The sequence below is a fragment of the Drosophila grimshawi genome, unplaced genomic scaffold (genome assembly GCF_018153295.1).
Source record: "Drosophila grimshawi isolate 15287-2541.00 unplaced genomic scaffold, ASM1815329v1 contig_1367, whole genome shotgun sequence".
NCBI lineage: Eukaryota > Metazoa > Arthropoda > Insecta > Diptera > Drosophilidae > Drosophila > Drosophila grimshawi.
In genome coordinates, this window is record NW_025062889.1 from 7,123,637 (window position 1) to 7,148,399 (window position 24,763).

General features: G+C 36.9%; 2 protein-coding genes across 2 annotated transcripts in view; both read left to right on the forward strand.

The window, feature by feature from the left end:
- The first annotated feature begins 465 nt into the window (after window positions 1-465).
- On the forward strand, window positions 466-10,381 carry LOC116805103. The gene is made up of 2 exons (XM_032735218.1): window positions 466-920; window positions 10,211-10,381. Exons 1-2 carry the CDS (start codon window positions 602-604, stop codon window positions 10,333-10,335), a joined length of 444 nt encoding a protein of 147 aa, XP_032591109.1. The 5' UTR covers window positions 466-601; the 3' UTR covers window positions 10,336-10,381.
- Window positions 10,382-11,457: 1,076 nt separating this feature from the next.
- The window catches only part of LOC6561348 (sperm surface protein Sp17-like), a 30,838-nt gene continuing 17,532 nt past the window's right edge, over window positions 11,458-24,763 (forward strand). Inside the window, exon 1 of the mRNA XM_032735219.1 lies at window positions 11,458-11,639. The gene's annotated coding sequence lies outside the window, so the exon portion shown is untranslated. The remainder of the gene's footprint in view (window positions 11,640-24,763) is intronic.

Below are 24,763 nucleotides of genomic sequence, written 5' to 3' on the forward strand. Positions count from 1 at the left end.
GCAGGATACCCAGCCGCAATTCGGTCTTAGTGTGAACGCGTAGCTTGCGTTTGTCAGTTGTGCCCGAGCTTGTGCCAGTGTCAGACAGTCAGTCAGTCAGTCAGTCAGTTTGCCAGTCGAATTCTGCGTCTGCTTCACAGTTTTTCAACTTGCGATTTGCGTTTTCCAAAATCTCTCAAGAAAACATACATTAATATTAATCTGACTGGTAATTAAGTGGTTGTGAACCTTTTTGTAATTCTTTTGAAAACGAAATAATATTTCAATTATTTAAGAAAAAACAACAACAAATATTTTTCTAACCGATTTTTGTACAAAAAGGTTTCCACCCAACAAAAGTCAAAGTGCAAATAACAAACCCTAACAAAGTTCACAACAAAAACTTTAGATTCGTGTGTGTGTGTGTGAGTGCGCATAAAAAAGAAGTATTCTCGTGTGTGTATGTGTGTGCGTGTGTGTGTGTGTGTGTATGTGTGTGACTTTTGTTGTTGCTGTTGCAATTGATTAAACAACGCCAGCGATTGGCGTTGGTTCGGGCCCGGTTACCTAGGCCAACTCAAAGCACAGAGACCGAGCAACAGCGCCCACAGACACAGATAAAATGGGCTGCAACACCAGTCAGGAGCTGAAGACAAAGGATGGCGCCGCCATCGATGCTGTCAGCAATGGCGAACCGGAGCCGAGCGCACCACAAATGGAGCTCGCCGATGGTGGCTCCTCATCGGCAAAATCCAACTCGAACAATCACACAAATCACGCAAAATCAAATTCGATTATCTCCAATGGCGATGCCAAGGCGGCACTCAGCGCCAAAGGAGGCAGCGCTGCGGCAGCGACGGCAACAGCAACAAATGGCGTCGTCGACCGTTCATGCGATAAGGCGGAAATCACGGAATTCGATGATGATGACGAGGATGAAGGTGAGAAGAGTCAAGATACACTGTTCAAATACATATATATGTATATATATATATAGGATACAATTTTTCCAAAAATAAATTCTTTTTCCCAATCCATAAGGGATATGTGCGTACGTGTGTGTGTGTGTGTATTGTGTGTGTGTGTATTGTGTATTGTGATACCTTCATTATTATTTATTGTATTGTTGTATTTATCCACTGTGTGCTGTGTGTCGCATCTTTATCTCAGTTGCTGTCTACTCACATGCTTCGCACTCTAATCCAATAACGTGTTTAATGGGCTCGCAAATATATATTGCCCCCTCCTAATATATAGGGAATACTTATGGGGAATACATGACTTCTTAATGCGCACTACACTGCACTACATTACACTCCGCTCTTATATCACATGTCCTTTTATGACTTCTGTGCCTATCTGTGTGTGTGTGTGTGTGTCTGTGTGTGTGAGTGCTGTGCAAATTGTTCTGCCCTTCGGCAAATTTGTGCTGCACTTAACTTTGTTAAGTAGCCGAACTGTTGTCCCGTCTGCCCACTGCTGTCCTCTAATGGGCATTATTAGAGACCATGCTTCACTGTTTATGTTATCTAATAAGCGCCGCATAAATATATTTTTATGACAGCGCTAAGAGCATAATATAAATATCATATTTTCTGGTGTCAAGAATTCATTGCCTACTCTTCGGGGCTCTGAGTTTCTTATGAATGAACATAAATATTCCTTTAGAATATTTGCACACATATATCCACAAATTCTGTTTAGCTAAAGGCAGCAGTCTGTTTAGTTTAATCTAACCTCTCTGATTCTGTATTAAATGTAATTTATGTGTGCCCTGTGCAAGAATTTCTAGTATCTCGATCGTTCCATCGCTCATTTATTATAATAAACTAATAATTTCCAACTAACTAACTAGCAGAGTAACTGATTGGTCACCTTCCTGACCCAAGTGTACTATTTATCACGTCTGTCACTTTATTGTTATTTTTCGTTTTTAGCCTGTCAAAACTTTTAACAATATCGCGGAATATACTACACAATTTGGCGAAAACATTTGTTAAACACATCAGCGTGAAACTTTTGACTTCAATTTTGCTCGTCAATTTCCCACTCCAGCTGTCTGCTTTGCATGTATATAGATAAATAACTACAACCACAATGTTATTTTTAGAAAATTTCCCAAACGAAAAAAGAACTTTTGCCGTTTGTTTGCCTCAAATAATGGAAATAAAATTCGCGCGAGTTGTGCTTGCGCACCGGAGGCCAAACTAAGAGTGTAGAACTCAAAAGTATGACTCATAAATTACCAGGACGTATTTTCCCACGTGACAGGTGCAGTTCCCGGCTGCTGTGTTCCCCGTTTGGATTGGCTCCCAGAGCAGCCGGGCTACCTGCCCTCGCACATCTCCAGCTATATAAATTGCACAACGACACTTTATCAGCGCTCGTAAAGCGCAGGCGAGGGAGTCGATAAAAAGGACCAACGGTTGCGGTTGTTTGGGTATTCCTTGGGTATCCTTGTGGTCCGTTAATACCACAAATTATGATTATTGCTTAGTAATTTCGTTGCTGTTACTCGTCGGTGCGGTTGCTTTTAATTTGCGCAACATTTTCATGCATGCGTTGGCAGATTTTAATTTCACCATGTCCTTGCCACGGGACTTGTTAAGGGACACAGCTGCTGTTCGAGATTTCCGCCATGAATACAATTTAAATGAGCGAATTTTCGTTGGCTACGCTAATTAACATTTATTAAATGCTTTTGATGTGCCTTGGGCGCGAAACAAATTTGGTTCTATTGATGAAGCTTTGAAAATGGATAACTTTTCAAAAGGAATTCAATTAAAATATAAATCTAAAGTGTGAGCTAATTAAAAACTCGAATTTTAAATTGACCTTGATCTTTCTATGTAATACAGAATACAGCTTACATCAAGAAGTTGTATCTGTAACTCTAAAAGTTAATGAGATCGAAGAGTTTAACTAAAATACAAATTAAATTTACAACACACTTTCACAGCAATCCCTTTGAACAATACCCTAATTATTTTTAACGACGCTATAAGTGTTATAAATATACTTGTGAACTCTTGATTAAAATTCGAAATTAAAGTTATAAAATATCAAATTAGCCTTTCCAACTTCTTTAATATGCAAGACAAACAAAGTTTGGTTTTGGTGTTTCCTTTGCATCAATATTTTATCTACAGACCCAAATTTGATATTTCCAAAATGTTTATAGTCGCTCGTTAAGTTTTAAATTTGTTGTTTTTATGCGTTTCTGCTGTTTTTGTTGTTGGCCACCAGCGGCATAAAAAAGGAAGGCAACTGCAAAACAAAACATAAAATAAAACTACTGGGAAGCAAATCAACCATACAAATGCCTTTTAAGTCGTCGTCGCTTTATGCCATTGCTGCTGCTTCTTTGTGGGTCTGTGCCAAGAAATATTTCATATTATAAGCACGTAGCCGGGGCTCAACACATTCACAGTCTGTTTGCGTTTTTCTCTTGGCTGCAAATCAAAATAAATTATAAAAAAAATAAAAAAAATAATAATATAAAAAACTGAGCTGCCAACAGCAACATCCGCCAAAGGAGCCGTTTTTTCTGCGTCCCAGCTGCAGTTTGTTCAACCCGTGAGTGATAAAGAGAATTTCTGAAAAGTCTGTCTTTGGCACATCATAAAGTAATTAATATATGCTGATGACGAGAGTAGTTGCCGTGGACATGGCTTATCTTTACGACTAGCCACGCCTAACCAGAATGGCATTACGTAGACCCCCAAATAGATATGCCCATTAGCTGGCTGTCTTCAGGCGTGGCCAGGCCAACAAAAATTACACAACTCTGCACATAAATTAGCAATAAAGTAGTCAACTCATGCGTAAATCTACGCAACACACACACAAACACACTCACACACAAGTGTGTGCAAAAAAATCCTAAATAAATACACAAAGCATCCCAAAAGCGGAAAGCAGACAATAAAACACTTTACCCAATGCTAAGCCCTCGTAAAGTATCTGTGAGCTGCTTTCCTGCTAATGTGAAATGCAAATAAACGCCTGGGAGAGGTGCTCCACATTGTTGCTTGCGTTCTTATTGCCGTTGTAGGCGCCTTATTGTTGTTGTACATGAGCAATTAAGCCATTCCTAAGTGGTGTAAGACTATATGGGGACAAAACGCACGTACGCGACTTGATTATACCCTAATTGGATTAAACTGCATATGACAGTAATTTATTTTTATTTTAGATGGGGAGATTTTATTAGATTAAGTGAGAGCCTACGAATATCAGTCGCACTCAACTTATTTGGAAGATATGTTTTCTGTGTCAATGTTTACCTAAAATGAATGTCTAATGTTGCTGATAGAATGTGTTAATTCACTTGATACGGCTTCAATTAAGCAAAATTAAATTAATCTAAAAATAAAATTAATGTCACAGCTCAACAGCCATTCAACGGTTGTCTGGCATTCAAAATTTAACATACCCGCTGGCTGCAGAGTATGAATCAATAGAATTAACGAAATAAGCGCACAAAGGCACGCAATATAATTTGTGTTTAGTCCTGGTTTCAGCTGGATACTCGGTCGTATGCTTTATATTATATTTATTTGGGACTTATCATATATATTTGCATAATTTTAATTAAAACGCCGCGCCGCTTTGAGTTTCGCCCAAAGCTTTTGAGCTACAAACGATTTCAATTAGTTAGCTCACACACTCACACACACACATATATATATATATATACACACCCAAAACAAAAATGGATCACAGGCTTGGCGGTATCCGTTTCCGTTGCCGTTGCCGTTGTTTCGCAGCTTGTTAATTATTTCTATTTTCTCTGCTCAATATAACTCGGACAGAGTTCAGAGCTAATGTAAGCCTAATTGAGAGTAAATAAGGCGCTTTTGCCTGCTCCCGTCAGTCGTTTGATTTATTGGTGGCTAATGATTACCATTTGATATTTTTTGTTTTTGTTTGCCTCTACTCTCTGCTGCCTTAAGGTGTGGCCATCTTCTTTCCATTACCACGGCTAGATTCATTGTGTTGACGTGTTTGATGTGTTCACAGCTCGCTTCGTCGATTTTCATGTTTGTTTGCCCTGGTTAATTAGAACTCTTTCTTTTTTTAAGGTGTGAGCACTTTGTTTGACTGAGTGGCAGTGTTGCAGTTTGCTTAAGCAGTGAGCCAAGATAAGAAACTTCTTGTTAGTGCATAGGGTTAAGTTTCAGAGCACAACATTTTATTTACTTGTGGGCAGAGTCTTTAAAATGCAGTTTCAAATCATTAGTCTTGGCATTAAATGTAGGAACCCTTTCGTGAATGTCGTAATAGCATTAATCAACAAACATCCGCACTTTGTTCTCTCGCTCACTTAGTGAGCCATTATTTTTGAGTAAGGCCACATGGAGAGCTTCAAATTGGAGGCAATAAATTTTTAGAGGCAAACGGAAGAGGGGAGTTGAATTGAAATACATATTTTGCCTGTGGGCCACGTGGGGCACTATTCACAGCTCGTTTGGTCGCTGCCGAATCCGAACAGCTATAACAATATTACGCATACGCCATGGTGAACCCTTGTGTTGGCATTTATTTTAATTTGCCATAAAAGGTGCGTCCGTCTGGATAAAAATAGACAACAACAACGACGGCCTTGCCCAAAATTATGAAATTAAAGCGATGAGAATGTGGATAGGATGGTTTGGTCGGGTGTTGGTCATTATCTGGCTAAATGCTGCATATTTACACGAAAGAAATGCATAAAGTATGAAAATACGAAGCTACGTCAAAATTGGACACTGGAGTCGCATTAAAGCGCCAGACAAATACCAGAAATGCGTGCCAGAATGTTATTTGATATTTTTGTTTTTCTTTTCTGTTTTTTTTTTTTTTGTTGTCTCTGACAGTCGCGTTGAAATTGAGAAAAACTGGCGCCATACACAAATTATGCATATCTTTATGTACACATAAATGTCGACAGTGGGCGCAGTTAGTAGTTGGCTGGGGTGTGGTTTGTCAGCTAACTGCCCAAGATAACTGTCCTTCGCACTTTGTGGAATCAAATGGCTTTTAAAAGCGAGCAAAAACATTTGCTAAGCGTACAATTTGCGACGCGTTAACAAACGGAAATGATAAATTGACATCCCCTAGTTATGCCCGTGAGATTTCCGTTGCTCCATTTACCGTTCAGCATTTCCTGTCATCCTATTTACGATTCTGTCATTGCTCGCTGCACGGTTTCTTCAGCGGTTTCCTTATTGACTGTGCAAAGTAATTGTGAAAGACGCCAGACTGCTTAGCAAATAATTATAACAAAAGAAACCATTAGCGACAAATGATGTATTAAAATGACGTCCGATACTGACAAATGTACAAAAGTAGTAGCAAAACTGGATGAATTTGTCGTAGTTGCGAATTAAGTCAAGATGTCTTTGAATGCCGAAAACTTGACATAAGAAAAAATTAAGCACTGACGACATTGAATATTAGTATGTCTAAAGACATAGCTTAACTTCCAATTTACTTCGTTTTCATATAACTTTATACAAACAAGATCACAAAGACAATATTAATAATCTTGCAGAGCTTTTCTTCAACTATAAAGCGCTGAATACATTTTCACATCTGAAACTTAAGTTTTCACTTGCTTTCACTTCTCAGAAGAAAAAAAATTTAAGAATAATAAAAATGTGTGTTATTCGACGTCTGCTGGTTATGAATTTATTATGAAGTTATTGATATGGCCAATGTTATTTACGATGCTTATAAGCCCAGTCGATGTATTTTTTTGAACGTCTGGCATTTTAGCATTTGCCACTTGGAGCACAAAATATGCGCATACATTTCTAAGCAACACTGATATCCTTGCACGTCGATATGACGCATATCGCTATTTTGCAAATTTGTCATCCGTTCCCCGTCTGACTGTAAATTATGTGATTATTTGTTATCGGTGGCATTCTTTGAAATGGAATACTCTACTGTCATTTTCTGCTGTTTAATGGCTTATGAATTTATTTTTTTGTTAGTATTTCGCCATCATAAATGCTTTGGCAACTGCAGCAAGACATTGGCAATAAAATTTAAATACTTTTTGTATTTATTATTTCGGTTATCTGTTTTAATGTCAAGTCAGTGGAATGGAAATACATTTTAGAGCTGACTCACACAGCATTTGCGTCATGGAGCAATAAATTGGTGGAAAGGCATTAATCATTAATGACTTCGAGTCAAACAGTCTTAAAAAGTTAAAATCCCTTTGCTTGACTTTTTGGTAAGTCTCGAGACACTGACCTTTTTTCCTTATTAATGAATATAAATGTTTTTATGTTCACTTTTGCTGTTTTCGTATCGTCTAAAAATAAAGTATTATAAATAGGGCGGGCATGTCTTATTCTTTTCTCTGATTTTGATAAATGCATAATTTATTCCAATAAAGAATTCAGTCTACTATGAACAGAACACGCAGCAGACATTTACAAAGTCGAGTCTGATACCAATTTGGTAGTCGACCTATTTGACATAATGTTTGTGCGTGTGTGTGTGTGTCTAGCTTATGGTCCTGAGGCATATCTGAGAGTTTTGGATCTTAATCAAGCACACCATATAACACAAAAGCTAATTGCTCAAAGCCAATGCCGCAACTCACAAACAAATCCAACTTAAATGGCCCAAAGCAGGCAAACAGGCGACCAATAAAGTGGCATTCATTGCTAAACACAAGGATGATAATGGATATTACGCACCATAAGGAGGAAATTTAATTAAAAAATGTGTACTTAACATCCTAACACATCCCAACATCCTGCTCAACATCCCAAACACCCGCTGGCAATGTCAGGCAATCAATAAATTGTTTTGGGCAGGAGTGGCAGTATTGCGTATACGTCATGTTTAAACCGGCGCTGGCAGCTGAGCTGTTGCTTCCGCTTCATAAAAATGCTGCCGTCAATAAGAAAAAAATCAGCAAAAAAATAAAATAAAATAAAAAAATAGAAGAAAAACAATAACAACATAAAGTGCCGCAAGTTGAAACACAAAAAGTTCTTCAACTTTTCTTGACAAACAAAAGCGGAAATTGATTGTATTACAACAAGCAGAGTAACACCAGCAGCAATAACAACAATGCCAGCAATAAGCCATATTAGCTGACAACATAAAGTGTGCACACACACACACACACATACATATTTATGTGTTGTACATATTTATATATACATATACATGTAGTTCGCGACGGCAGGACAATAAACCTGGCGCCGCTTTTTCTGCTCCTTCATTGTTGTTTTATTTTGTTAGAATGATATTGTTTGTTGTTATTGTTGTTGCCGCTGCTCTTGAAAGCCTTTGCATAACATTCTTTATGCAATTAACTTGATTATGTTTTTGCTGGTTCTGAAATTTGGCTATAATTGCGCGCCCAGGATGTAACTTTTGCAAGCTGATTAAAAGTTTAGCCAGCCAGGCGGCAACTCGTTCGCCGATTGCCTGCTGCAAACAAGTTGAGGCAGGCAAAGAGACGGCTGACAGACATCTAACTTTTCCCACACTTTGCTTAGTATGTCTGTGTGTGTGCTGCAATTGTGTTATGGTGTATGAGTCTGTGTGTCTGTGTGTGTGTGTGTGTGTTGTCGTTCACTGTCTTTGCCAGCCCCAGAACGTAATGGGCTACCACAAACTCTAAGTTTTCTCATGCCGTCACACTGGAGGTGCATACCAATGAGCCATGCTTTTGAAATTTAGCAAGCTCAGCTGTGTAGATATTGTCACATGCATATTTAATAGGCCTGGCTATGATTGAGCAATTTCATTCAATTAGAGAGATGCATACTCTTTTAGCCAAGGAATCTTATTTGTGGACTTGAGATTTAAAGTAAATATTTGCCACATTCAAACAAAATCTAGAAAGTCTTTGACAAAAAGTTAGATAACAATTTTTACATTTTTACACCATTAAAAAAACTGTTGCTTTGCAAATGGTTTAAGTTTTTTCTAAATCATGATTGCTGTAATTTTGTAATTTGTTTAATGAGGAAAATGACAATGATGCAAGTTGGTTGTATATATAAAAAGTACCTTACTATAAATAAATTATATTTGTAAAAAGAGCACATCGATAAGATGCAATAAAACTTTGTTAGCTGACAGTAAGACTTAGGTAAATATATCCATGCACTCAGGTGGCAGTCCAATGCAACCACTTAAGGAGAATCTCCAGCCACTGGCAACTGCACTTCAACAACTGCCATAACAACGAGTATTGTATAACTTTTTGAGGGCCCAAACTCAACATTGACTTCAAGAGTTGGCATTTCATTTTGGGAAGTTTCATTTTATTATGTTAGTCCTATTTTTTCTTTTCTTTGGTTTTCTTTTATTGTTGCCGCGTCGCACTTAAAAAGTTTTGGTTGCGTATGGAAATGTAGCTAACCCTTTTCCCCGTCTTTATTGTTTATACCCTGCACACATAGCAAGAGTATACTTTTGCCACAGATACATAGAGATACTTCTGGCACAAAAAAATGCATTTATTTCTTGACCAGTCGAAACAATCAATTCTAGTTCGAGCTGTGCACCTGGATGATTATACGTCCATATATTTTTCAGTTTTCTACATCGGACTACAGGGTATATTCAAGCCAAGTGTGCACATCGAATATTTCAATATTGTCTCTCTATTGTGTTGCGAATGGTTTCTTCTATAGGTATTTATAAGATTAAGGACTTGGGAACTTGCGGAAATTATTCAGAAAACTGACAATTGATGCGTAGCTATTCTGTGGTGGGTCGATGAGTCAATCGCACTTTACACGTGTATATCATCAGCAGAAGATACCAAGTTGCGTGGCTCTAATCAATGCTAATAGGCCGATGCGTGTTAGCAGGAAATTGAGTCGCATATGCGCGAATATAACGCATACGCACTGTATTAAATTCTAAGTTTTCTTGCGTGTGTTTTGTGTGTGTATATTTATGTATGTGCAACTTTTACTTGACATTCACTTTGTTGAATTCATTTTCTTCATAAATTTCATCGTCTTTTTGTTCTTTTGATATTGTACTCGTTATGCTTATTACATGGCTCATGCACTTGACTCAGATTAATATATAAATATATATTTAACGAAAATTGAAACGGGTTTTGATTGTATTTTGTTTTAATGGCATTTCTTCTCTGTATTTGTCTTTGTATATTTTTTATATAAACAATCGACACGAACAACTTGAAATTGAAATTGTTAAACCAAATCCGAAAATATGTATATCGATAATACTGCAGATGAAGAACCGGAAGTGGAGATACTTATACCACATCACCATCATCATCATGGCAGCAAGAAATTCCGTCGAAATCCGTTGAAAAATTTGGATCTCGATTTTAAATTCGATGTTAATTCGTTTTAGCCAGCACCAAAAATAACAACAACCACAACAACAATGACAACAACATCAAATGGTGTGTGTGTGTGTTTGATAGCTAGGCATTTTGTTGATGTTGTTGTTGTTTCGTTAACAATAACAATAAACAAAAGCCTAGCAACCTATCTATGTACATATAGTAACGGCCTAGAAAGCACGTGTTATTTTTTGTGTGTTGTGCTACTAATACTTATCAAATACTACAGTGTTGTTAGTTGCTTAACAGTGTTGTTAAGCTGTTTTGAAAATATAGCTGCCTACAATTTTTTTGTCACTAACTTTGCACGTTTCTTTGATGTATCTTAACATTTTGATATTAAATATATTGAAAATATTTATAAATAAAAGAAACTCTTAAATATTATATTGGCATGTTTTTCTAACGGACTTTCCAAATTAAATTACAAAAAAAAAAAAAATTATAAAAGCCCAACATTTATATACAATGGCAACACTTTTTAAAAGCTCTTCAAGCTTTTGAGCTAATAAGCTCTCTCACTCTTTCTCTCTCTATTTGTACTTGTACTTGTTGTTTTTGTTATACGGTGTTAAAAATTTCCTTTTATAAATGTATATCAAAACTATTGTTGTTCATGTGTTTTAACGTGTGTATTTCAGTTACCAATTTTTTATGTTCGTTAGTAAATCTTTAACGATTTAAATACTAATTTGTTATTCCATTCTTTACTTACAGGTAAATATTGGCGTTGCTTATATACGAACTATAAATATTTTATATTCAGGTATTTAAAGCTTAAAAATTTACCCTTGTTTCTGCCTAAGTATTTAAAATACTGGTTACATTTGGCATTGGAATAATTCCCACTAAACCAAAAGCTTTCCGAAAAGCTTTTACTTGGCACAACTTCAGACACAGTGCGCGGGGTTAGGATTCTCTCCAACTAAGTGGATGCCACTCAAAGCGGACAATGAGTTTTCACTCAGTGCTAGACCTACTTTTTTTTTAGTGGGCTGTGCCGTGTTTCAATTCCAGATGGATCCGAGTCAGCGGCAGTTAACAGTGGTCGGAAAACATCACTCGTTTCGAGAACACTCGTGAGCCCGAATGTCGAGCAGCGTTAACAGAAACGCTGTTTTAACCAAACCCAGCGGAACAAACGAGGCCAGTTTCACAAATCAAGCGAGGTGTTGGGTTCGATAGGTTCAGTTCAGCAGCAGCAGCTTAAAAGTGAAAGTGCGCGCGACTCAAGTATATATTTTGAAATTCAAAAAGTGTAGCATACTTAAGTGCTGAAGTCAATTCACCGCCTGCTTACCCTTTGGACAAGGTACGAGCTATGCTTAAGTTTTCAATTTACATTTTTTCCTGCCGTTTAGTTATCAATTGTCATTTTCCAATTTGTCACATAAGCCGCATGTCCTGCGTTTGATTATCATTTTACGAGCAGGTGTGTGACCTTACACATAAAAATGCAAAATTCCATTAAAATCACCACAGTACCATATTGCGATACATGTGTATATATATATATACTTCTTTTTTTTTCTTAAATTGTGCGCCCAACTGTAATATCCTAGCTGTGTGTCCTGGGCAGCAGCTCTGGCGTACAAGTTAGCGTGCCCATGAATAAATAAAAACTGTGTGCGCGCCGCCACACGCCCATCGCTCTTATTCTCTTATTTATTCTGTTTTTATATTTTTTCAACATAAAAATATCACAAAATCTGGCTGGGGTTTTACAATAATTTTTCTTTCCTGACTTCCAATTGGTACTTGGCTCGGTAGTTTGTCGGGACAAATGGTGTAGTTTGGTTTCCGCTTAAGTCTTTTTATCGCCGCCATTTGCATCTAATCAGCTTCAATAATGGTGCTGTTGACCGTTAACAGGCTCGCATATTTGATTTTTATTTGTTTGTGCCTATCGTATATCGATTGGCGGCGACAATTAAAAATCCTACATTTTGTTACTCCATTCGGGTGACATTTTATCTGCCCTCGACGCTGACCCATTTCTGTGCAACACTTTTTGGTGGTCGTCATTTTTTATGCTTTGCCTCTTAATGATTGAGTGTTGACACTTTGTTATGGATTTTTCGAGGGATTTTCATGATTTAATTTGGCTGCGAACCTATGCAGTACGATGAGGCGCGTAGTTTAATTAAGAGGCGTGTCGTTCAAATGGACGAACAGGGCTGTGTACACAAAAAGGGATTGGCTTGCTTTTTTTTTTTTTGTTGATCAAAAAAGGTCGAAAACGTTGAAGAAATTGAGTCTAAATTGGGTTGCCTAATTCTGCACTTAAAATAAACTCCAGCTGGATGAAAGCTTTTCAAATTTCAATTTATATTATATATATTGCCAAAAATAATCAAAGGTGAGCATTAAATTTAAAATGTTTGCGCTTTGCATGTAATTAAGTTGAAATCTTATTGGGTGTGATATCATATTTATTAGATTTTGTTATTCAATTTATTTTATTTTGGCTGAAGGCACATTTTCCTGAATAAAAAAACTCATTTCGTAAAATAATAACTTTCTTGAAGTTCAAATATCAAACGATGTAAATATGAGACAATATAATAACAGCTTAAGTCATATTTTCGCAAATTGCTTTAGATTTTTTATCTCTAAAAATATGCTCAATGATATACATATATTTTTGAGTTCAAAGTTATTTGCTTTAGCAACACTTAATGGCAAAAACATATTTCACCTGGCTCAAAAAAATTTTACATCACTCAGCTTAAACTCATCAACAATTTTTCACGTTAGCTGAAGTATTCAGATATTTAACTTACCTTACCCCACCATTAACAAGAACAATGCCAAAGGAGACAAAGCAAAAATAAAATATTCAATTTCAGCCGTTGGCGGGCCAGACTCACAAAAATGTTGTTGTTAAAGTTTTTTGGTCGCCTCCTAACAAAGTGCAAACAAATAAGCAACATGCAACTGTGTCCGGAGTATGGAAACGAACAGAGCTGAGAACTCTGAAAATGACACATGACCTACAACGTTTGTTATTTCATTCGCTTTGCCGCACTCACTTTTTATTCCGTCGTGAAATATGTTTATGACTTGCTTTACAAGCGTCAGGCTCAAAGCAAATATTCCAAAACAAACATTCCTTGTGGAGGGACAAAAAATAATAAACAAAAAACCACAAATTTATTTTGGCTTGCCAATCAATCATTGCCAACTACAATTTAGCGCATAATTTACAAAAAGCAATAAGCAAAAACTTTTATAAATGATATACGACGTTAAAATCATATTTTAAAATTAAACAAATAAATGTCGTGAATGATGGATGTGATGGCAACAAAATAAAAATGGAAATATGCGTGTATATATTTCTGACAGGAATTTCTTCACTAAAAATATGACAGATGCCAATCGAAATTGCGGCCAAAGCGCGTGAAAAAGATGGTGACTTACACCGTAAACCGCTAATATTTGGCTTATCCTGTGTAGGGAATGGCCAACATATAGGGACTAAACTCACTTTATGTTCAGCACGTAGCCAGGACTTCTTTTAACATTCTCTGCTTGTGCTCGTGGGCATTACATCTGCAGTCAGCCAAAAAAATATTTATAGTCCTCGTTGCAAATTGTCTTAGTTTTTGCGTAAGTTACCCTCTGTTGCACGAACTCTGGCTGGGCTGGGCGTCAAAATTGCTGCGGCAGCAAGTTTCAATTCTTAATGTGCCCGCTAAGTGAGTTGTTAAAATGCGAGCTTCAGCAATTGGTTCCTCTCAACGCAGACAAATATAACACAAGGGACTGAGGTTCTTAAACAGAAAACACTATAAATTTAAAGTAGAGTTTATTTGCGCATGCAAATTAAATTCTATTGTTTTCATCATTCATGAGCACTGTTGTGGAATATGAAATATATACAGGGGAAAAGAACAAGGTGTGGAAAATGTGAGAAAAGTTTTCAGAAAGTTTTGCGCAGCTACTTATCAACCGCAAAATGTATAAAGTTTGTATCTAACTTAATCTGGGACAATATTTAAAAAAAAAAATGATGAGATAATAATATCAACCGGCTGTCCTTGTCGGAATCAATTCAAGAGTAAACTAATCTATCTCAAACATGTATTTTAGCTGATTAGTTATTGAAGCCATACAAATTGTTGACAAATCGAAAGGAAATTTAATATTTCATGATGTCCAATTGATTTAAAATTTAGCTATCTGGCATTTTGCGATTAATTTTGACAAGAATGACACAGCAATTGTATTCACATAAGCCACTGAAATGCTCGATATGTGCACAACCGTCACACACATATATATATATATATATATAAATATATATATAGCTGTCGTCTGTTGGCGTATCCAGCCACATGCCCGTTCAATGTATGTACGATATATACATACATATATGTGCCAATGATATTTACAAAAAGCCCTTGTCAAAGTTCTGTTTGCCCTGCAGCTGTACACGACTTTAATTTGTTAAAAATCCCCCAAAGGGCGACTCTGGCAGAGTCAAAGCCAAAGCCAAAGCCAAGGCATTTTAAATGTGTCATACAAAAAGTCGAACATACAGAAATACCCACACACAGACATGGAGTTATCAATTCCACAAAAGAAATCATTTAGGTACAGAAAACCAAAAACCAAACCAAAAAAAAAAAAAGAAAGAAAACACAGCATCAGTTTGTCATGCCACAGTCCTGACTGTATTTCATGTTGTGTTGCTTGCTTGCTCTGTGCATAGCAGTGTACAGATGTCAAGCCTTTAAATTGGCAACCAGCCACCCAACCACCCACAAAGAGATAACAAGTCAGCTACGTGTTGGTCCCTATTCAATGATTCGGACTATAGCTCTGACTCTGACTTTTGCTGTGTATTCACTTTGATATAATTCAATTTGAAATATACAATGATCGACAGAAAATATATGTGCACAAACAAAATACATGTTTACTTAAGCATACTTATGCGCATATTATGCTTTCGGTTTGCTAGACATTAAATCAATAAGGAAACCAGAATAAAAGAAAAAGCGCAAAGGACAAAGCACAAGCCACATCGAATCATGTAACAAATTGTCAAACTCGAATGCCAGACAGATGTCGCCAGGACGAATCCTGCAGTTGGTCATTTATTTATATGCACACATTACACTGTTATAATTAATGCAAGAGTAAACAGTTAGCTTCCATATGGTTTCGCCTTCCGTGTATTTAGTCAATCAGCGCGTAAAATTGCCACAGTAGACTTACAAGCAGTAGCAAAGCCCAACCCCCATAAACAGACCATGTTCCATTGCAATACACACACATTGCGCATACGTCGCGTATGCCAACAAGTTGAGTCCATCGCCTCTGGCAGCTTGCATAGGTGTGTTTGACTTTGCATATCTAATGGTTGGCTTTCAGTCCCTGAAAATAGTATAGACCGCACACACACACACACGTGTGCTGCAAAAGCTGCGGCTTTTGAGTGGCGTGCCTCCTTACCACGCCCCTTTTGGCACTTGGCCTTGTCAAGGCTCGCGGTTCACATCAAAGTGCCTAAGTAAGTTGGCCGCTTGCTGGGGCGTAAGTTAAGCAAACTTTATGAAAGGCCGTCGGCAGAGTATGTGGTGTGCATTATAGTCTCTCTTAAATTCATAATAAAACCGAATTGGAGGTCATTGTAGTTAAGTAACTCGCCTCCTGCACAGTCTATATTTATGAAGCACCAAATTGGGTCTAAAAGTGAATTGTTATTGCTCTGATCTGATGGCAGAAACAAGTGTAACATGATTAAAATTAATTACAGGTTACACAATATTGTTATTATTGTTTTGTTATGGTAAGCTTCGACTTTCCCATAATTTATTGGATTTCCCATTGTTTTAATTGCCAAAGCTCTAATTACAAAGCACAGTAATGAATACTTATACATATATATTAGTGTTGAATTCGAAACTCAATAGTAGACTCTTATAATCGGGTCCAAATTATCCATGATTTGATCCCACAAATGAGTCTACGTTGAAATTTGTTATTTTAAAGATGAAAGCTGACGAATTAAACTTCCTTGTGTAACAAACTTGTGATAGATTATTCGTAGTTCAATCTTGACTTATTGAGTTTCGTTCAATACAGCTATTTCCATTTATCGAAAATGTTGCAAAAGCTCGTTGCTATTTGTGTTTATTTTAATCAATCACTCTGAAAAGAGTCACGCAATGAAAGAATCCACTCCTTAACGCCCCAAACTATTTTTTGTATTCACGTCAAATTGAGTTATAAGTTTAGGCTATATGTGGAAACTGGATTGTATATAAGTTCTTGGTTCAAGTTTAAGAACTTCTTTCATTTTCATCGTACTTTTTGTTAGTTTGGGGTAACAATCTGGTTGTTTACTTAATTGTGTGCGGCTATTAATAAAACACCAAATGTCACGGGATGTCTGCCCGTCCAGCTGGTCTCTGTAAGTGCTCGACAGTTTAATGCCACACGCTTTTGCCATAGGAGGCAGGACGATGTCCATTTATCTAAGCTGCGACAGCGTATTCAATTAAATATTGAAACACGAGACTAATAAATTACACGAAAGCTCTGAGGCCATGAATGCCGATATTCTTGTGAAATTATTCAAGGCATGCACATAAATATGACCCACATTGGCCCGAAAATCGTGTAAATCTACAAATTACCTTAATATTTAATAAACCATGGACGGGGATCACGAAACTCCACACACCAAATACCAAACAACAAATACAGTTTTATCAAGAGCCCTAATCGAGGAACCCAAGATTTATACGCCCCGTTGACAGAGTAGCCAGGTGCTTTAACCGCCACTTAGAGTAGCGTAGAGGTAGCGATGTATGTGGAGGTAGAGGTACTGGGTGTTTGGGGTAGTACTTTAGTGTGGGGTAGTACGCAAGCAACCCCTTTTCGTGCACATCATTATTCATTTGCTGCGGCTTCGTGCTAAACAACAATGGATGCCTAAATGTAATTTCCTTCGGCTGGCCCATTGTCTGGGCATTGTGGAAGTGCGTTTGCCGCTGATTCCCTGTCAATAAAATCAAATTTATTTCAGTTACGGATTTTCGGTCATTATTTGAACGCTTAAATGGATTCGTATTTGGACAGGCAGGCAAATGGCAAATGGCTTGGCGGATCCGTGAGTTTTGATATTCAGCCGCAACGACAGATAGCGTAGCATTTATTCAGTCAGCCAGGAAATTGAAACCGAAATTTCAAAATGTATCGATGCGTAAATTATTGACGGTTTCAGGATTTTGTTTTGTTGTGTTGTGTTTTGTATCTTAATAATTGAGATAAGCGCAAGCATTGAGCTACTTCAAATATCAACAGCAGCGCTAAATATGTCTGCTTAATATTAACATGCTAAGCTCAACTCATTTGGTTAAGTTGGCAATATTTTCTCTTATCTTTAAGCTCAATTGCATTTTATGTAGCTCTTCGAGCTTCATTGAAACCATATTTGCCTACTTACTTAGGTCCATCCAATTCCGCATTGCCAACATCGATGATGTTGATGCTGTTGGCACTTTTGATATTTTATAATAATGTACCATCGTTGCACAGATACTTTGAATATCTCTATGCAATATGAACCTTGTACAGAACAATAACAAAAGCTTAGAATGAGGCAACTTTAATACAATATATTGCAAAAGTTCAAAGTATGCAAAATCGGAAGCAAAGTTCATGCCAAGAATCGACTAACGGCAGCAACCTTGTTCTAACGAGCGGTCTGGAATACAACAACTGATCGACTTGAGATACCCCGTAACGAATTTGTGCAATTTGCTATAAATATGTTTTTATATACATAAGAAATGTTTTTATTCAGTGGCTATTGTGATTGCGATTCCATTTTGTATAATGAACAGACATAAATCAATTACAATATAAATTATAGGTATTTAGTTAGAATAAATTGGTATCTATAATATATTTATTTATCTTATCTACTAAGCTCCGTAAATGGATGGCCATATTTATAGGTGCAGTGATATTGGCTATTGTTTGCATCATTTCCATAATACACAACAATATACAACATTAGCATATCCTTTTATACAGATAAAACCAGAAGCATGGAGAAGAGCTGGCAACTCTAAACTGCATCTAAACCAGTATTGAGGCAAAACATTCAATGTTATTTGATATAGTTGGTTAACTTGCAAGGCGACTGCTTGTCTGAGCCATCACAACATCAGTTCATCCATCAGACAAGCAGTCAGTCAGTCCGTCAGTCAGTCAGTCAGTCCGTCAGTCAGTCAGTCAGTCATTTAGTTCACACGTGCATGTATTTCCTTCCTTTCTGCGCTGCAGCGCAGAATTTCCGTTTCGGTGCACTCTGATTGAAAGTCTTACGTACTTATGTGGCCCTTGTCTGTCGGCGTTGTCGACTGTCGACACTGAAGGACTACTATGCCACACCCATACGACGAACACTCGACGAAATCCTTTGCAATTTTAATGTGCAGTGACGTAGGTTGCAAGCATTGATAATGCCGAACGGCCCCGATTCGATAAGCCGGCAATTCAAATAAACTCAATAAAAAGGGGGGCAAAAAACCAACAACAAAATATTAGATACAAGCTGAATACTAAATACTCTAATTAATCAAGATAATATGATTAAAATGTTGTTAGAAAATAGTTGCCTCATGCTAACAATTTTATATTTCCTATATTTCCTATTTTAATTGTTACACTATCAGTGGTTCATAGTTGTCTTTCTACAATGGTCGGGGCAAAAGTTGTGTAATTTTCTAACCTTTTTGACAGGCGTATCCACACATTGTCATCTGTCAATGTCGTCATTGTTGCATGTCCTGGCAATGCAACTAACTGTTGTCCACGGCCTCTTTAGCGACACAATGTGACAAAGGGGTATCTTATTGTTTTTTTTTTATTATTATTTTATTTTGCTTTTGTTGCACTGCACCCTCGAGAGCAGTATTCCATTATATGCTGCTTGCCGGGTTGGTCGTAAAAGTGTCTAATTAAATAGAGGTTTCAAGGCGTTCTAATTTCACAATCGTGCTAACTAAACGAAATCTCTTTTGGCTGCAGTTTTCATGTGGCGAGCAAATTGCTTTTACTTTAATTGGATTTGAATTGTCGTTGGTCGTAGATGTTTGCCAGGGTCACGCACCCACACCTGGCTGTTGTTGTCAGAGTCCTGGACTCCAAGCGCCGAACTCTCTATTCCTGCCCTGCCTTTTTACTTAAGTGAAAATGCGACGGCAACTATATTCCAGGTCCGTGCCTTCGCCCTTGGGGCATTTTCTTGATTTTTCTTTCGTTCCCCGTTTATTTGCTTTACGGCATGTTTGCCTTCATAACTGTAAATCCGTTTTTTTTTCATCCGGCTTTAAAATGCGCAGGCATTGTAGGACGAAAGGAGCAAAACCAAAGCTTCTGCTGCTTGGTAAATACATATTTTCTCTGTGTGTTTTCATGCCCCTCAACCAAACCAAAAGGGCTTAAGGACATGAACAGTTGATGCGAGTGGAACATAGGTATTCAAAATACAATTTAAAATGTATAATTATTTTTACAACACATTGTTTAGCTTTATATGCATAACATGTTTTTGATAAGAATAATTTTATCTAGTTATCGAGTTGTTATTAATTTATTAAAGATAATATAAATGGCATAATATATGTCTAAACATACTGAACTGAATATTTCCGAAAGGGAGAACAACAAATGTTTAGAAACTCCTTTAATAGGTTAAGTGTATATTTAATTTCGTTTAGCTCAACCCAAGACCCAAAAATTTACACAAAGAATTCATAATATCTGAAGCACATTTTTAAGCGGACTTATGCTAGTTATTTGATACATTTTTTGTTGGTTTTTCTTTATCAACCCGCTTCCCGAGAATGCTTAATGCCACAACCTTCAGCGCACACATTCAATGCATGCCGCCGTCCCTAAACTTGAACGTTGAACTTAACGCGAGCAACTCGGCACCAAGCTGAGCAATTTTGTTTATTATTTTTTGTGCCAGTTTGACTTTTGCAACTACAAATTATTATGGCAACAAATAGCAAATCTCATACAAATACAAACAAGAACTATAACTCGCTGGCTTTCATTTTAGAAGTATGAATGGAGAAAGGGGCCAGAAGAGCACACATAGCTATAAGTATGGGTATGGTTATGGCTGCTTTGAGGCACTGATTTATGGCAAAGATTGGGAAAGAGATTCAAAAAATGTTGTGTATGCTTTGGATTCTGCTTTAATTGGATGGAATTTTGGTCGATTGTGTTGTCAAGTGGTTGGGGCAATTACTTGTATAATAGGAGAATCCTATATATGATAAATATAGCATGTGTAATATATGCATTGGTTTATGAAGCCATTAAGCTGATTGAAAAATGTATTTGAAGTTAGACAATCGTAGCGAAAACAAGTTAAAGCGAACAATTTAGGCAGCGTTTTACCTTTAAACTAAGTCTTAACAGGATTTGTATCACTTTCAATTTCAATTGTATAAATACTGAATATTTCGAGCTCAGTTTGATTTACCCCATTTTATACGGCAGTACTTATTTTTCCTGCTTATCTAATCGACGATTCCGATTGTAGACAATTTATTGCTGTTGTTGCTTGCTTTGAAGCATAGCTGCAAACTGTGACAAACCGGAACTAAAATTGCAACAATTGAAAATTGTCTTAAATATTTAATTGTGCAAATAAAATGAAATGGAAATCTAAAATGGAGACTGCAATTTCGAACATGAATTCTATCTGCAAGTATTATTAAAAATGCAACTAAATCACAATTCACGGCTGGGAAGAAGATTCAGCACAGCTGTGATCGGAAATGCGCATAATAATTGTATAATATTTATAAAGTTTAATTGCCAAATATCTTTCACAATACAAAACGAATCCCATAATGCAATTCATAAAAAACAAAACCAGAAGATTCGAATTTTGTTGTGACTTTCAACTTTCAAATAAAGGTGCAAATTGAATTTGAACAAATATTTGCACAAAATGGAGCAACAAATAGTTGGCAAACATTTTTGATGGCACACAAAATGGGTTCTCTGAATCTTGGCCAACTGTCAGCAAAATAAACATACAAACTAGTTTTACATACACCCATACATAATAAACGCAAATACAAATGCGAGTGAGATTAGTTTGCACTGCGCGCGTTGCTCATAATTAAGAAGCTGCAAATTTTAGTGCCTGCCACCTTATGTTGCCTACTATTCGTGGCGCTTGTGCGGAAATTTGTTGGCGGTGCCATTAAGCTCTTCCGCATTCGCGCATTTTAAAGTCATCAGAATGGAACGAAGTGCACCACCCCCCCTATATACACCCACTATAGTTGTTTGTGATAATAATGCGCCGCCGCTTTATGACTGTCTAGCGACTGCTTATACCCTATAACTAAAAAAGATAGAACAAGGCATCTGCGCTCACTGATTTCAGGCACCAAAAAGTGAAAGTTTGTTTGATACAAAGTTAGTATTTAGGTTCTATTAAGTGCTTATAACTGGTGTCTGCTTGTCGAGCACTCTTGTGTGGAGCTCTTCTCCAACTTGTTCCCATTGTTTCTGCCATACTTGATGTCTTGGGCTATTGATGATCTGTTGTTCTTTCATTTCCATTGTAATGGCATGCGCCACAAAACGACACTTGAGACCCGTTACGTTCTATTCTGTATGCTTCATGTTTGTTTACATTTGAATGTTTGCTTTGCACCACATCCGTAAACGACTCTGGTGGATAAATGAGAAGCCACTTTGTTATGACTCTTTTGGGCATACCAGAAAAGCGGCAAGTTAATTTAATTCTGTGTTCTTGCTTAATTGAGTGGCTGGTCAAGCCTTAGCTGTGTTAGACTCTGAAGGAAATGGAAATGTAGCGGAAAAAGTTTAGATTACGAATTAGTTCCACTGAAGTACTGGCCTACTGCAGCTTAACATGGCTCTTATTGGGTATTTGGCTTTTTGCACTATATTCTTAATGTATTTTCACTTTCTGTGGATAATCTTGTTTCAAGAATGTTTCGCTTAATTGGAATATGGCACTTGATTTAAAGGTTTCATCTTTAATTCTTTAAACTTGTTTGGTTGAATTGAAGTTAACATTTAAAATGCACCAAGTATATATACCTTGGGGGTTTCCCTAGGAAACCTTTAAGACTTGTTCCCCTAATTATAATATTTCTATTATTACTTGTGCTGTCATCTTCTGCAAGCTTTTCTGTATTTCGTTAACTGCAAGTTTTTGGCTAATTACACTTTATTACTCACACTTGGCTGCTTTCGTTCTCTAACTTCGAATTAATGACCTCAGTTTAGGAGTCACGAAGTCTTCTTACCAATTTTGAAATGTCACTTTTGTTAATTTAGACTGGCATTTAATTAAGTACACATAAATTGTTATATAGCGAGCGGGTACACACACATATTTACTGCTAATAAAACTGACAGAAATGGGCGTAGGTACAAAGTGACGATATAAAACAATGTAATGGAAACCTGTGCACGTGGCCCAAGTTTAAGTATAAATTGCCACAATAAATATAAACTCATCGGGCAACAATAATGACAACTACAAAACACCAACGGTAACAACAACAGCAACAACAACAACAACTATTTCAAGGAGCAATAGCAACAACCACAACAATATCAATAATAATGTGCTTACGCACAAGCGCCTTTCATATAATGGCCTCAAAACAACAAACAAAAAAAATAAGGCAGCGGAAACTGTTGTACACCGAGCATTGAAAGAGAAAGTCGAACAACGGCGAAGCAAAGGAAGGAGCAAAAAGTGAAAGATTTTTCAATGCAAGCGTGACGTGTCCTAAGTTTTATACGATGTGAAAATTAAATTTTCGCATGTCAGCGTTAAATTTATTTCCTTTTCTTTTTCATTGCCATCTCTCATTGCGTAATGAGTAACCTTGAAGATAGCACGAACTGACAGTAACCTCAACAGGTGTTATTTGTACCCAAGACACAGGAATTACGACATTGTTTTTTATATTGAATATGTGTTGCATGAGAGACACCAAACACATGAAAGATTTGGTTTGAAAATACATGATTTAAAATAACAACCAGGAATACGTAATTGGGATTCAGATTTTCTAAGTAATTGTGATATTATCCAGAACCGTTAGTTAATTACTGACCAGTAGGTCTTTTTTCTCGGAGTCCCATAAATATTATAAAGCATTCCAATTGCCCAGCAAATGGGATTTTTGCAATGCCAGTTGTGAATTTCCCTCACTTGAACTTTGCCCTTATGCTGTCGCATATAAAAGCGACTCGAAGCTCAGTGCTTTTTGTTTTCATGAGACGCTTTTGGTGTCATCGGCGTAATAAGTTTCAATTTCAATTGTCCTTAACACGCCAGCAAAAAAAGGATAGCAGCAACGAGCACAAAGCGTAACCCGGTAGCAAATTGCACTTGTCCCTGCTGCACTTGCAACTGGCAACTACCAACTAAAAACCATAACCATAACCACTTCCCTCTTTGCATTTGAGTACATTCTTTATTAAAATCACCAGTAACTGAATGGTTTTTCCTTGGCTCTATGTACCCTATAATGAGGGCAAGGGTTTGCCAAACTTCTGCTTTCCTCTGAAACTTAAGCAATTTCTAAAACGGTATAAAACTATAACAATATTAATATTGTTTATTGAAGTTTATCAAGCACTCTTTGATCTGTTTATATCAACAGGAAGTGAGACTTTGAAAACAATTTAGGGATTGCATCTCAGCTATATTGATTGCAGAGTATCTCCAAGTGTAGTACCCTCTAATATGCACATTGTAAGCTGTTATATTTAATTTCCATTACCACCGAAAACGAAGAGCTCTTTCAGACATATAGTGTGTAACGTGTTGTTTAAAAAAAGGAAATAAATTCTACAGATATTATTTTTGGGAAACTTTCGTGCTGCTGTGCATTGCTTGTGGGCATTTTTAATTTGGTTGGAAACTTTGTCCGTGCCAGGTTTGAGTTACATTTTAATAATAAATATATTCCAGCTGAAAACGGGCGCCATTTTGCTTTATTTTGGGTTCATAAATAGACCGGAAATGTTGTAATGGACGGACGGCCAAGGAAGTGGAAAATACATATATGGGGAGAAACCTTTGAGAAATGTAGTTAAAATAGTTAAAACTGCCAAAAAGGCACTTTTTAAAGAAATTAAATTCAAGAAATATACCATTTAGCTGAACTTTAAATCAATGTTTGTGCTAAGTTCAGTTTCTAGGTACCCAAAGCAATTACATGATGAAATTAAAATATTCCCAGCAACTGTAACAAATCGAGCTAAATTAAAAGTTTGCACAAGATTTCTTTGCTTGACTGCAAAATTTCGGCAGCAAATTTCCAGAGCTTAGCGACACGACACGTAATCAAATTGTCAACAAATGGATTTCTTTTGCCTGGCACGTGA